Raw genomic sequence first — 15,582 nt, 5'->3', positions numbered from 1 at the left:
AAAAGGTAGTTGTTACTCCATTCATTAATGTTTGTTCTTTCATTCACCTTCCAGAGCAGCTCACACTCACGTTCCTCCAGAGCTTTTTTATGACGAAGAGTGATGGTTTTTACTTCTGACTGAACAACCTTAGCCTTCAGCTCTACCTGTTCAGCAATGGCCTGGGCTTTCTCGATGCTCAGCTGAAAGAAAATTTAAAGAAAGGGCTTAGACACATGCAGTCTTGTGAGGACATTTCAGTTCACTTAGAAATGAGAAAAACAACAACATTATGACTGTGCACAAAATAGACGATTGTGCAATATTGTTGTTTCTATGCACAACTACAGAGCCACATACTGTGACTTAACTTTACCAGAAGGACATAAATACAAATCTGCAACAATTTATACACTGTAGCAAGAGAACCAAAAGCTTTGTGTTGATTTATGGATTTGTTAAGTTACTTCAGGTTTTTGCCGTTTAGTTGATTACAACTTTAGAATGTCTACCTTCAACAGTTTTCATCAAAGCAAACAGACTTTAAAGGTAAGAGGAACTGTGCTGGTTGATTCTCGACCTAAATGTCAAAATCAATCCATCCATCAGCATGTTTGAACAGGGTTTATGTTCTTTAGCTTGTCACGGTATATTATATATAAAAATGTATTGTAGGGCTGCGTGATACATAGTTTCAGCACCAACATCACAATCGCAGGAGGGTGCGATGCAGGACTCACATGGTTCTATATTTGCCTGATATAAAGTAATGAATTCGGAATAAATGGTTCTTAAAAAAAAAAAAAGCACACGTTGCTGCTTCGTTTTGTCATGCAGTCTCTGCTACACATGGCGAAATGAGTGAGGAACGAGAGGAAAAGCACCGAAATAGTCGGTCGCAAAAAGAAACACATCATCAATTATATGGCACTAGAGACTTGAGGTCTACACGGAGGACCCGAGATCCAGGACCCGGGATCCATATGGGTTATGGGTTTACATTTAAATAGTCAGCCAGGTCCGGGTCCCAATCTATTACTTCCCAGGTCTGTTTAACATTATGTGTACTACCCGAGTTGATTGGACTCAGAGAACACCCGGCCATTATCAGAGTCAGAGTGACTATGTCAGTGCTGTGTGTGTTGTTTTGTAACTTTCAACTTGTAAAATTAGGATGAAAAAAGTGTGAGTCGATAATTTGAAATAATAAATAACAGTTTCTCTGATTTTTATAATAATATTGTGAATGAACGGACTTCTTGTTATATCTAAAATCTTTGCTCTGACTCGGCTCAGAGAGCACACAGATGACAGCAAAAAAGTAAAGCTAGCGTCAGTAGCCATGGTACTGGATGAGCAATTGTTATTATAATCCAAATAGGCAAATGTCTAAATTATTATGCAAGTTGACTCGAGATGCAAAAAAAGCAAAACTGCAAAGTCGCATTTGTCATCCATCACCGTGACAAGCAAGCAGACTTTTGAAGCTGGAATAATGAGTGGATTAAGCATTTAAATTGGCAAGAGAGGAATATCATGGATGGAACATTCTTGGCAAGGAGGATTATGTGCATCACAGTCAGGTGAGCCAAGGGAGAGCTTCTTATATTAGGCAAGTTGTTTATCGACTTGTTAATAGCAATTTGCTGTGGAATATGTGCCAATTGGGTCCAATCAGGTCTGTGTCTTCCCAGCCAGGTTTGGTTTCAGCTTTCAAATAACTGATGGTCCGTGCGAGTTCCGGGTAGTACATTTTCGACATTTATCGGTTTTGCATGGGCCCGGGTCCAACTTTCAAAATAATAGACAGGTCAAGGCCAGTTCAGTGTAGCATGTTTTTATGAAGTATGAATTTTGGACCAGTTTAGACCTCCACTAGAGACCAGTAGTCTATGCTTAGCCTTCTGTTGAAAATAACAGTGGTTTGTGAATGGTGCTTAGCATAAATAACTTATCAGGAGCATTTGGGATGCTGGGATGTTGTGGAACTTACGAGATATTACAGAACTATTTAATGTAAATTTCATTGATGTGCTGAAAAAAAAATCTATATTACATTACTTTTATGTGGGCTTTTGTCGGCGGGAGCTGGACAAATCATGAATGTAGCGGACGTGAGCGGTACAAGATAACATTTCTGTAGGAGTCGCGAGAGTAGGGCTGAAAAATACATCCTGCGCAGATGCAGGTCTCTAGACTGCACTTCAGTTACAAATTAGCTCCCTTATTTTAAGGTAAGCAACATTTATTATTAACATCATTACATTAGATCCTTTATTTGCCTTGAAGTGATAGTGAATAAGGCGAGTCAAATATTGTGTTAAACAACCCAAAATAAGGCAAAAAGTAATTTTTAAGGGTTTAAATTATTCTTTTTATTATTGTTTATTTTCTATGAATGTGCCTACGAAATCACCCAAATTATTGTAGATTAACTCAAATTTTGAGCAATTCAAGACTCCTGATTATCATTACTATATTTCTACACATCGCAGTATATAGCGCAAAAAAAAAAAAAAAACAGATGTCACCATTTCAAAAAAATGTTTATAATATTGTGCAGCCCTAATTTATTGTGACAATTAAATTAGGATCTGGACAACTTAAGTAATTTAACTTCTAGTACACTGTTTTAGGAGCCAGTGGCTAATACATATTTAGTTTTAAATTACAGGATAAAAAAAGGATATAAAACTATTGCTAGAAAGTCTAAATATTAATTAATAAAATAAAATCTCTCCTGGATCAAAAACAGTTAAAATGTCTTAATTTGAAAGGATCCAAGAAAGCATGAGGGCTTCCTTTGTGATGTTACACAAAAGATGGATAAAAGGTTTATCTTGGGTACAATGACCTCTAACATTTGCTTTAATAGCGATTTGTACACAGCCCTACCTCTGCTTGTCAGCTGACATCTAAACTGCCCACTAATCTAACAATCAGAATCGTAATATACATCTAAATTAAATTGTGCTTTCATGGATTCCACTTTAATCTATTTAAGTGATCCTGAAAGCTCAAAACTCAGCTGTGCCCTCTTAACTTGGAAGAATCTTTTTTCGTCACCATTACATCCACACTTGTGTCACACTTCAAAGATTAATGATAAATTAAACAATGAGAGGAAATAAAGGACTTGTTGGTCTCATGACCTGGATCAAGGGTTTATCCATTAAAAGGAGTAGGAAAAGAAAAAAAGGGTGTAGGAAAGAATGACATTTAGTGCGGAGCAGATAACCTAACCTGAGCCAAACTTAAAGTTCAAAGGGTCAGGGGGTATTCAACCTATAGAATAAAAAAAAATCTTTAATGTATTTACATTAATCCACAAATGACTTAAGATGTTAACTTTTATAATGTGGCTGACACTCCCTCTGAGTTCAAACAAACCAATATCCCGGAGTAATTCATTTACTCAAACAGTACACTGACTGAACTGCTGTGAAGAGAGAACACCAAGCCGAGCCAGATAACGGACAAAACATTGACTCATTCACGAGTCAAGAACAGTTTCTGTCGGATGCGTCCGATTCAAGAACCGAGGAGCTGATGATTCTGCGCATGTGTGATTCAGCGTGAAGCAGACTGACACACAGAGCGTCTGAACCAAACTGGTTCTTTTGATTAATTCTGAACTGATTCTGTGCTAATTTTATTAGCTCAAGTAAACCGAAGGCTTGAATCAAGGGCAATCATCGCCAATGTCATCATTACTCAGAGCGTGAAAAAAATGGTGAACCGTTTTCTTTAACCGGTTTATTGAATCGAGCTGTTCGAAAGAACTACTGGTGATCCGAAAAAACGATACAACCAGTTCTTGACTCGAGAACGAGTCAATCTCGTTATCTGGCTCAGCTCTTCTTCTCAGTTCATCTTCAGTTCTCTCTTCACAGCAGTTCAGTCAGTGTACTGTTTGAGTAAATTAATTTCTCCGGGATATTGGTTTGTTTGAACTCAGAGGGAGTGTCAGCCACATTAAAAAAGTTAACAGCTTAAAGTCATTTGTGGATTAATGCTTATTGGAGATGTGAACCGTTTCAAACGATTCAGTTCGATTTGGTGAACTGTTTCAAGAAGATCCGATTACATTGAGTGATTCGTTCGCGAACCGGACATCACTACACTACAGTGAACGCGCTCAAAAGAAACACGGAAGAGAAGACAATGCTGAATAAAGTCGTAGTTTTTGCTATTTTTGGACCAAAATGTATTTTCGATGCTTCAAAAAATTCTAACTGACCCTCTGATGTCACATGGACTACTTTGATGATGTTTTTCTTACCTTTCTGGACATGGACAGTATACCGTTCACACAGTTTCAATGGAGGGACTGAGAGCTCTCGGACTGAATCTAAAATATCTTAAACTGTGTTCCGAAGATGAACTTACGGGTCTTACTGGTTTGGAACGACATGAGGGTAAGTTAATGACAATTTTCATTTTTGGGTGAACCATCCCTTTAAGCAGCACGATTGTATATATATCTGCGCCGTAGGATGTGCATCAGTTTTCATTTATACTTCTGCATCGTTGTCCACATCGACGTGCAGTACACATGCAAACCGCTAGTCTGCAGTCTCCACGGCATAGTTTTGATGTATAAGTATAAATAAGCCTTAAGATTCCAGATTTCAAATATTTGTATCTCTGCCAATATTGTCTGATTTTACACCAAACATTAATGGAAAGCTTATTTATTCAGCTTTCAGATAATGTTTAAATCTCAATTTCGAAAAAATTAAACTCATGAGTGGTTATGTGGTCCAGGTTTACAAATATTAATGTACACAAAAACTTTTATTTTGGATGAGATTAATCGTGATTAATCATTGCCCAGTACTAGTATAAATGTATTTCTTGATGAAAAAAAAAAACAACAACAAAAAAAAACAACTTTTTTTTATTTATTATTTGATTGATTATTTGATTGCACTGTTAAGGTTTTAGCTCTTTCATATTTACAAATGTCCTCTAAATAAAATACTATCCCCATTCTGAGATTGAGATGTCAATCACAAAAGCACAAACCAATCAAAAGTCAGACACCGGAATAGGGTGAACTGGAATAAGCAGCTGCAAAATGACAGGCTAAAGTGCAGCAAATTAGATTATGCAGCGCCAAGAAAGACCAAGCTGTCAGGGGCTGGTTGTGGAGCAGGCCATTCATGGGCAGCGTGCTTCTAGAATAGAGATTAAGTCCCCAGGCTGAAGCCATTGTTTAAACCCTGCATGTTCTTTCAAACCTATAAACGTTTGGAGGCTTCCCATTTATACACCATCCAGTACCAGGATTAGAGACACACTAGAACAAGCAGCCAATCAAGCGCATGTAAACGCAGGTCAGGCTCTTTCAGATGATGCCGTGTCGCCGATGAAGCTTTAGGACTGGACAGGTTTAGATGATCGCTGTGTAAACGCATGGACTATGTTTGGATCAGAATATTAGCACATTACTTACCAAATATATATTGCAACAAAATGTGAAATTGATGAATAGGATAAATAAAGTTACAATTTTCATAATATATGACCATTTTTATTTTTATTTTAGATTATACATTATCAAAAGATATGGGAAATGGTTTCCAACTGTCCATTTATACCTTTAAGAACACAAATGATAAAAAGAGAAAAGAATCAAATGTGGAAAGAAAGTCATGGGCTTATTTAAATGTAACCAGCACATTTAAACAGCCATTAGATTTTATTTATTTTTTTCAGTGCCTTGCTTGCCAACCGACTCCATGTCACTGGAGAAGGATGGATTTGAACAGCCCTAATGGGAGCTGTTCTCTCCCCCACCCCTCACCCACGGAGCCTCTTTGAAGAGCGACAGAGAAATAGAAACATTTCCTCTGTGTGTGTGACTAATGATCCACCCTGCTAGGGCCATCAGGATGCTGAATAGAGGCAGTAACCGAGCACTGGGCCAGTCCTCCTCCCGCTCTTCTATTCTCTTCATTCAGACTGAGTGGGGGTGGCACACACAGTGATGCTAATGGAAAGTCAGCTTGATTATCCAGCCTCTTTTAAAAAGCCCTTTACTTCCACAAAGCAAAGGGAAATACCCTCACTCACAGTCATGTAGTTGCAACTGTCTGAAATAGCAGAAATAATAACTTGCTTTACTATTAATGCACTTAAGTTAGATTTGAAAAACAAGTTTTTCGCTCCGTAAATTTACACAAACTTTATAGTATAGAACCACCTTTTCAGATGAATGTATTACTAAAATTTAATTATTTATCGTTTATTTTGAACATTTATTTTGGTTTTTAAATGTACATGCAGCACTGCAAAGGAAAAAAGGAAAAGAATGGTCAAAATTGATTGTAGTAATCACAACTTGCCACAGATGCCTTCAAAAGAGCTTAAGTTGTATTGATCCGGAATATTCCTTTTAGGGTCAATAGTAGATAAAGAGCTACTGAAGCCTAGGGGCTTACCGTGATTTTGCAAGGAAGACATGTTCCCTGACCAACGTTACGGTCCAAAAATATAGACTAAACCCAATCCCTATACATAATTTATTCTTAAAATCACTGTGAAATGATAGCTGATTAACAAAGGTGTAGAAGCACCTAACCCTGATTGTAAACAGTTAATTTAAAATAACCGTTTTCTTTTAATATTCTAAAAAAAAGATTTCTGTGATGGCAGAACCTTTTTTAGAAATCAGCAATCGTGGGCTGCGTGCCAACATACAGCGTTGTGCTACAGGTGTCCCGAATTCGTATCCCGGCTCGGGGACGTTTCACGAGAGCTCTTTGACCCTCTCATAGACCGCAAGTATTCTACCACGAGAAAGGTCCAGAAACGTAGCATCGTTAAAATAATCCATGTGACATCTGTGGTTAAACAGTAATTTTATAAAAAGCTACGAGAATACTTTTTGCATGCAAAGAAAACAAAAACAACGACTTTATTCAACAGTTCCATCTCCTCCACGTCACCTTAGCACCATTTTGGACAGTATAACATATGTAAACAATGTATGTACGATATGCGGTTTACGTTCAGATAAAAGCATAAACAACAAACAATGTATCCGCATACATACGTTGTTTATGTATGTGATAATAAAAAAGGCATTACGTGGTGATGTGGAGACAGTTGAATACAGTCATTATTTTTGTCTTCTTTCCACACACAAAGTATTCTCGTAGCTTCGTAAAATTACAGTTGAACCACTGATGTCACATGGATTACTTTAACGATTTCCTTGCTACATTTTTGAGCTTTGATCGTGTAAGGATCCTTGCTGTCTATGGGCGGCTCAGAGAGCTCTCGGAAATCATCATAAATATCTTGATTTGTGTCCTGAAGATGAATGAAGGTCTTATGGGTTTGGAACGACATGAGGGCGAGTAATTAATGACAGAACTTTCATTTTTGGGTGAACTATCCATTTAATCAATTTAATGCCTCGTTGCTAAACCTAAATCATAAAAAAAAAAAAAAAAACATGACACTGATTCATTGACAATGACAGGGGACTGAAGACACCATAGCAAACATCAACCAATTAATTCTATTTTATAATATATTTATTGCCTGTCTTTATTATTTTTTGTATTCAGAGAAAGAAAAATAAAGTCAGTGGAAGTCTTGTTGCACCTGGTAAAACACACTGAGGTCCAAGTAAAACAGCAGGACGGATAAATAAAGAAAACACCCAGCAGGTGTTTGTGCTGATGTGGGTTTATGAGAGACTACAGTTGTTCACTAACCTGTACAGCCTGTCTGCCCTGCTGTGCGTCTGCGAGCAGCTGGATGGTCAGCGCTCTGGAGTCCTGCAGTGCTTCCTGCAGGTAGGTGTAACTGTGACCCGCATGTCTGCCCAAGCTGCACTCTCTACAAATCGGCACTCCGCAGCTGTCACAGAAAAAACGCAGCACCTGTGAACGAAAACAAGAGACATTGTGTGAAATTGACTTAATTGTAGTCCAATTTATTGAGCGAGCGATTTTGAAGTACACTGCATTTGAATTCCTCATACCCTCAAGAGATCTAACAAATGACAATCATTATTAGTGATCATAATCATCTTCGAAAATGTCTTTAGGAAGACTATGACTAGATATAAACATTAAGATGTTTGGCCATCATTTTAAAGAAGTTGGAAGTTCTGAAAAACATGCTTGGAAGTGTGTGTGTGTGTACACTGACATGCAGGTTGATCCAAATTGTAAATATGCTCCTCTAAATAAAATACAATTTAACAGTTCATTCAACAAGTGTGAAAAGGAAGCAGTGAGATTTAATCAGTTTATGTGGAAGGAAAAGGGCACGCTTACACTAAAACCACTCTATAATATAGAGCTCATAAACAGTTACATTGGTCAGCTGCCAAGACTATAAATGTTTACAGTATCATCTAACAGGGAGATGTGTTTATCACATATAAGCCTACGTTATATGATCACACTCAAACCCAGAACATATAACTCTGACAAGAGACTAAAAACAGAATATTTTAATGTATGGTTTTAAGGACCACACATTAGACAAATTTGATAGCTACTAGAGATGGGTCAGAAGCATCCAACAACCAACAAATTGATCTATGAAAATGTAACTGAAATTAATCTGTTGACATGCTGTGCTTTAGATGCTTATGTGTTTTTTTTTTTTTGTCAAATATGGATATGGAAGCCACTGGAAAAAAAAAAAAAAAACATAAAAAGGTAACTGTCTCACAATTCTGACTTTTTCCTCAGAATTTAATTAAAACAGAAAAGTGCAATTCTGACTTTAAAAAAGGACAAATAAAAAATATTGATACTAAGGTGTGTTTTATTAATAAGTGGTTACATTTAACAAAAAAAAAACGAATTAATGCATGCACTGAATTGGACAAATAAAATGTTAGCAAATAATTTTGCAGTATTTCCCTGCTTATCTGAACATAAGCTAAAGTTCTTACTAGAACCAGGAAGTATGACCATGCACTGGCTTCCTATCAAACATCTTATAGATTTTAAAATATTGCTTATTACTTATAAAGCCCTGAATGGTTTAGCACCTCAGTGTTTGAATGAGCTCCTTTTACATTATACTCCTCTACGTCCGCTACGTTCTCAAAACTCAGGCAATTTGATAATACCTAGAATATCAAAATCAACTGCGGGCGGCAGATCCTTTTCCTATTTGGCGTCTAAACTTTGGAATAACTTACCTAACATTGTTCGGGAGGCAGACACACTCTTACAGTTTAAATCTAGATTAAAGACCCATCTCTTTAACCTGGCTTACACATAACACACTAATATGCTTCTAATATCCAAATCTGTTAAAAGATTTTCAGGCTGCATTAATTAGGTAAGTTCAGGAAGTTGCTGAAACAGTTCTACTCTGCCATCACTGAATCCTTCTTCTGCACTTCAGTAACTGCCTGGTTCAGCTCAGCTTCTAAATCTGACCTCAGAAGACCACAGAGGATAGTCCGGAGTGCTGAGTGAATTATTGGCACAACCCTCCCTTCTCTCCAAGAACTGTACTGATCCAGAGTGAGCAAAAGGGCCAGTAAAATCACTCTGGACACCTCACATCCAGCACTGTCTTTGAACTGTTGCCATCTGATTGACGCTACAGAGCACTGAGCACCAGAACGGCCAGACACAAAAACAGTTACTTCCCTCCGACAATCCATCTCATGAACACTTGACAATAACTGTGGAACACACAACACTATTTATACACTCATACACTTATTTATATAATGCACACACTTAGTCTACACTTTAAATTTGCACATAATTTACCTGTACATACAAAACTGTCTATTGTAATATACCTGCACATAGGGCGCACACAGAGAGATGCGTCTCAAAGCGCTTGAACACCGAATTTGCCTCTTCTATCTCTTGTACTGAAAAATACATACAAAATTGTCAAAATACCAATCTTGAAGAGTACCCTCTGTTATGTCTAAAGTTAAAGAAAACAGTGGAGAAATAATTTGGATCTGTATCATTATAATGGATGCATTGTGACTTTGTGAACTGCTCTTGACTGAATTACTTTGTAGTTTTTACAAGATTTAATCCACAAGCAAACCAAAAATTATTCAGACACCAGATAATATATATATTTTTTCACTTGTGGGTGCAGGACACTAGGGATGCACGATAATATCGGCACAACATCGGTATCGGCCGATAAAAGCTTAAAATGACCATCATCGGCATCGGCCGATGAGCCAAACCGATAGGGGGGCGTGTTTCATTTGCACGCGCAACGAACATGAACGTAGCTTGAGCGCCAAAAACTTAAACTTACAACATGTCAGCTGTGTGGAGGCATTTCGAGATCTGTCAAACAGATAACAAAGTTGCTATTTGCAATATTTGTAAAGCACAAGTGATGCGAGGAGGCGTAAAACAACAGTCTTTCAACACTACAAATATGATTACACATCTTAAGAGCTGTCATTCCTGAGCAGCACCAAGACTTTTTAAAAAGAAGGAAAAAATGCCGGCAAAAACCCATCAGCAGCCTCTACTTCAGTCCTTTGACAAAGCTAGAAAATACAGCAGCGACCACCCAGAGGTAAAAGATCTTAACGACAAAATAATTGAATTTATTGCTCTTGATAACCAGCCGTTTAGCGTGGTGAAAGATGTTGGCTTCTGGAGGCTAATGATGCACCTAGAGCCGCGGTATGCTATGCCTAGCTGGCGCTATTTTTCTGACGTGACCTTACCTGAACTCCAGAGTGTTGTCGCCAGTCAAATTGAAAAGCTCCTTGCCGGCGCGTGTCACATTAGCTTCACCACGGACATTTGGACATCAAGCATGAGTCCTGTAAGCATGTTGTGCCTCACTGCCCAGTGGATAGATGAAGATTTCACCCTTAAAAAAGGTGTCCTACACTCACAGGAATGCTCCGAGAACGAGTGCATGTCGTGCTACGTGACAATGCCCGTAACATGGCTAAAGCTATGATGGAGTTTGGTGAGAAAAGTCTACCGTGCATGGCACAATCACTGCAACTGGCGGTGAATGACGGTGTCCTGTCTCAGCGCATCGTGGCGGATGTTGTGGCTGTGGGAAGGAGAATAATTGGACATTTCAAACACTCCCAGCTGGCATACAGTCGACTAGTGGATGTACAGAAAGAGCTCGGAATGTAAAACAACTTCAAGATATCGCTTCCAGATGGAATTCGACATTTTATATGATGCGAAGCTTGGTCGAGCAGAAAAGGGCACTAGGTGCTTATGCCGCTGATTTCGAGCTTCCTGCAACTTTGACGGCAAATCAGTGGGTAATTATAGAAAATATGATCACACTTCTCGCCCCCTTTGAGCAGCTGACCAGAGATATAAGTTCTGCAGAGGCTTCTGCTGCTGATGTGATCCCCGCGGTTGTGGCACTGACACGACTGCTTGGCCGGCCGAGTGACACGGACAGAGGAGTGCAGACTGCCAAAACTACCCTTTTGGAAGCCGTCAATCATCACTTCAACAGTGTGCATTGTGAGGCACTTTATTCTGTTGCAACCATGCTTGATGCCCGCTACAAAGACCGGTACTTTGAGGAGGAAAAAAAGAGGAGTGCTCGCGACCTGTTGCTCAAAGTTTTGGATGACATGAGCGGCAGTGCAGATGCCAGCACAGAGGATCCCCCAGAGAAGAGGACCCGAACATGATCGCTGCTGGATATGTATGATGAAATTCTGGAGGAGAATGTCATGTTTGAGGGGCAAGACAAGACCGCGTCAGCCTCACAGGTAAGCTTAAAACATGCACAAATGTAGGTTATTATAAAAAAATCATATCATAGTACTGAGACTGCTCTCCTTAGAATTCAAAATGATCTGCTCTTATCATCTGATCGTGGGTGTATCTCTCTATTAGTTTTATTGGATCTTAGTGCTGCGTTTGACACAATTGACCACAACATTCTTTTGCATAGACTTGAACACTTTGTTGGCATTAATGGAAGAGCATTAGCATGGTTTAAATCGTACTTATATGACTGCCATCAGTTCGTAGCAGTGAATGAAGATGTATCATATCGATCACAAGTGCAGTATGGAGTACCTCAAGGCTCAGTGCTAGGGCCGCTACTTTTCACGCTTTATATGTTACCCTTGGGAGATATCATCAGGAAACATGGTGTTAGCTTTCACTGTTATGCTGATGATACTCAGCTCTATATCTCTTTGTGGCCCGGTGAAACACACCAATTTGAAAAACTAAATGGAATGCATAGTCGATATAAAAAACTGGATGACGTTTAATTTCTTACTGCTACATTCTGAAAAAACTGAGGTGTTAATTATAGGACCTAAAAACTCTGCTTGTAATAACCTAGAACACGGTCTAAGAATTGATGGCTGCTCTCTCAATTCATCGTCATCAGTTAGGAACTTAGGTGTGCTATTTGATCGCAATCTTTCCTTAGAAAGCCACGTTTCTAGCATTTGAAAAACTTCATTTTTTCCATCTCAAACAATATATAAATTATGGCCTATGCTCTCAATGTCAAATGCAGAAATGCTAATCCATGCATTTATGACCTCAAGGTTAGTAAACAAACTACAGCTTACTTACTGCTTAGTAAACAAACTACAGCTAGTCCAAAATGCAGCATCAAGAGTTCTTACTAGAACCAGGAAGTTTGACTCTACAATTTTCATAGCCATGAAAATAAAGAAAACTCTTTGAATGAGAAGGTGTGTCCAAACTTTTGGTCTGTACTAATATTATATATATATATATATATATATATATATATATATATATATATATATATATATATATATATATATATATATATATATATATATATATATATATATATATATCATAAATAGGACTTTCAAAAAACATTCAAAAATTAAGCCTATTTTAAGAAAAAAAAATGTAAAATGAATAAATTAAGTTTTTTTTTTTTTTTTTAATGCATTACTTGAAAAGTTGAATGATTTAAAAGGTAACATTTTCCTGAGGATCATAACTAAAAGCCGAGGCAGTGTAACTGACCTGAACTCCATATCACCCTAGCAACTGGTCTACTTCCTGAGTGAAGCTCAGTGTCAGGTACAGTATTCCTTTTCAAACCTTGCTAGACCGCCTTGCTGCAATCTAATGACTTTTCCAAAGGCCAGATCAAACGCTAATTATATCTCACTCAGCTTTACGGCGGCAGCAGCTGTGTGTAAATCTAGAGTTGTGATTCCACTTGAGTTACCTGCTCGTAAAAGCGGATCCCCTCTCTGTGGACCAGATGCTACAACTGCCCTAGTGTGTGCAGGGGTCACATGGAAGCAGCTTTTCGGAGTGATGGGAATTAGCAGGAAGCAACAGAGAGGTGGTGGGAGGAAACTTACCAGCCAAGATTCCCTGCGATGTCCCTGTTCAATTACCTCAAGTTTTTACAGGCACAATGTGTAGCACAACTATATTTGCAGGGGCTGGTGGATCCAGGAACCATGTGGACATTGTTAGCGGATTTTACCTTTTCCTGTTAAAATCCTATTCCTATGATGTAACTTAAGACCAAAGTAGACTTAATTTTTAACTGGAAATCTTTTTTGTATGTGCTGCAGCCTTTTTTAAAATTACACTCTGTTTGATAGCTCTGAAGCTTTTCTGTTCTGATGTTATAACTGATAAAAATTATCTTCGTGTCTGTTTAAAACCAGAGATGTCTCACTGCAGTTTCCTGTTGTTGTTCCACCATATCACTGTGAAACACTGTCACAAAACCATTGTTATAGACCAACAAATTAATAAAAAAAAAAAAATGTTAAGGTGAGCTTACTGAATATGTATAATTAGGATAAACTGGACTGCACCATTATAATTTGCCTTATTTGTGTATTCATTTGAAAGGTTTTTTTTTTGGCAACAGTCATGTGGAATGATATTTTATTTGGCTGTGTGGCGGATTCATTTTTTACTCTAGTGTGCTATACATGTACAGGATAACTTGCCTTTCCTGTTGGCCTCTTCTCCTGTATGCTAAAACCATCACTGTATCAACTGACTGGTATATAGATCATTGGCAATGTACAAATGCTTATTTTCCTGCCTGTGCATTGGCGTCCATTATCTCACACACTATCTTCTACACTGGACTCAACTTTCTTTCACTCTTCCCCACCCCCGCCACCTTCTCTCTCCGGGGGACTCTTGTTGTGCCTGTGGCGTTCACCAGTTTTTCCTTAAAAACATGTGTGGACAGATAAAATTTCCCCAAACAGAGGTCATTATTATTATTATTATTTTTTTTCAGAAACAATTAAGAGGGGTCCTGATGAATAAAGCTTCAGTTTTGGTCAGCTGTGGTTCTCAACCAGATGGCCTTAACCCCAAAGTATAATTCCTTTTTTTTTTTGTATGCGTACGCTAGCATATGCATAGTCGAAATTGTAGTCTTTCAAAGTATAGCTACTCCATTGACGTTGAGCACGAAGGCAAGCGGTCAACATATGTGCTCTAGAAAGCTTCATCCATGTCCAGTGTCTGCTTTATTTTTCCCCGTTAAGTTTCATACCCTCTCGCTCACAATCACTTGTGAAAGTGAGCATTTGTTTCCGCTATTTTATGGTTGTTGTTCCATCTCTTTAGTTTTGTTTTCTACTGTGAAACACTGGAATGGGACATCATTGCCACCTTGAGGTAAAAATTATTATGGCTAAATGACTTCCATAAGCGTGTACGACCTGCACATAGAAAGTACAAAAATCACGTGGTGCACGTACTATTCTGATGACGGCATTCATGTCACGCACACTGCATGCTGTCCGTCGCGTATGCGTAAAAAGTGAAGTATGCTTTAGGTTTTAGGGGTAATCATAATATAAAACCATGAAATTTCCAATTATTCCATTCCATTCCGAAGATACGCCTCTAGTACCTTCTTCAATCTAATTTGGCAACCATTTTATTGCAAACACAGAAAAAATCTATGAGTATAATAAGTATGAATATCTTATACAACACAAGTGATTCATGTTTCAAATCTGTAGAACAAATGCTGCAAGATGAAGAATGAAGCCTAACACTTATGATTATGGGTTTATCAAATCTGTAACCACAAGTATGAGCAATAGTAATTGTAATACACACCTTAGAAAGTACAAAAACAATCAATGTTGGAAAATACAATTTCATTCCATTGGTGCTAATAAAAGGACCTAAACAGATTCACGTCTTGACCACATTTAGGGGAGCATGTGTGTTCACTTTATGGCATTACAGAGAAATTTTATCAAAAACATGCGTTTCCAAGTGATGCCACATTAATGCAGTAAAAATAAAAGACTTATTTATTGCAGTGTATATCAATACTTCATGTACCTCAAAAGAAAATACCACATATCAGATCATGGACCAAGTATCATAATAAATGGATTGACAATGGATTTACACCCATATGACATGGGTGACATTAACATTTTTAGGTTGCAAACATGTTTGAAAGCAACTAAATTAATATTTCCTTAGTTCTTTGCCATTATAAAGAGAGGTTGAAGTAGAGGGATGTTTTTCAATGGTGGACCTGTCAAACAGAACAACTCTCATGCCGTAGGCCACATACTAAAGAAAAGCATATGGTGCAAAATCAATAGTTTTCTAATATTGCATT

At 38.0% G+C, this 15,582-nt stretch overlaps 1 protein-coding gene across 1 annotated transcript in view; it reads right to left on the bottom strand.

Moving 5' to 3' along the window:
• LOC113116186 (E3 ubiquitin-protein ligase TRIM71-like) overlaps positions 1 to 15,582 on the bottom strand; it is a 35,261-nt gene that overhangs the window by 6,027 nt on the left and 13,652 nt on the right. Inside the window, exons 2-3 of the mRNA XM_026284160.1 lie at positions 7,710 to 7,877; positions 48 to 182 (exon numbers count right to left, since the gene is read on the bottom strand). Of these exons, the coding sequence (XP_026139945.1) occupies positions 48 to 182; positions 7,710 to 7,877 (303 nt within the window). The remainder of the gene's footprint in view (positions 1 to 47; positions 183 to 7,709; positions 7,878 to 15,582) is intronic.

Source organism: Carassius auratus, chromosome 16 (genome assembly GCF_003368295.1).
Source record: "Carassius auratus strain Wakin chromosome 16, ASM336829v1, whole genome shotgun sequence".
Lineage (NCBI taxonomy): Eukaryota > Metazoa > Chordata > Actinopteri > Cypriniformes > Cyprinidae > Carassius > Carassius auratus.
Note: the sequence above shows the minus strand (reverse complement) of the source record. Positions and strands in the feature narration are given on the sequence as shown.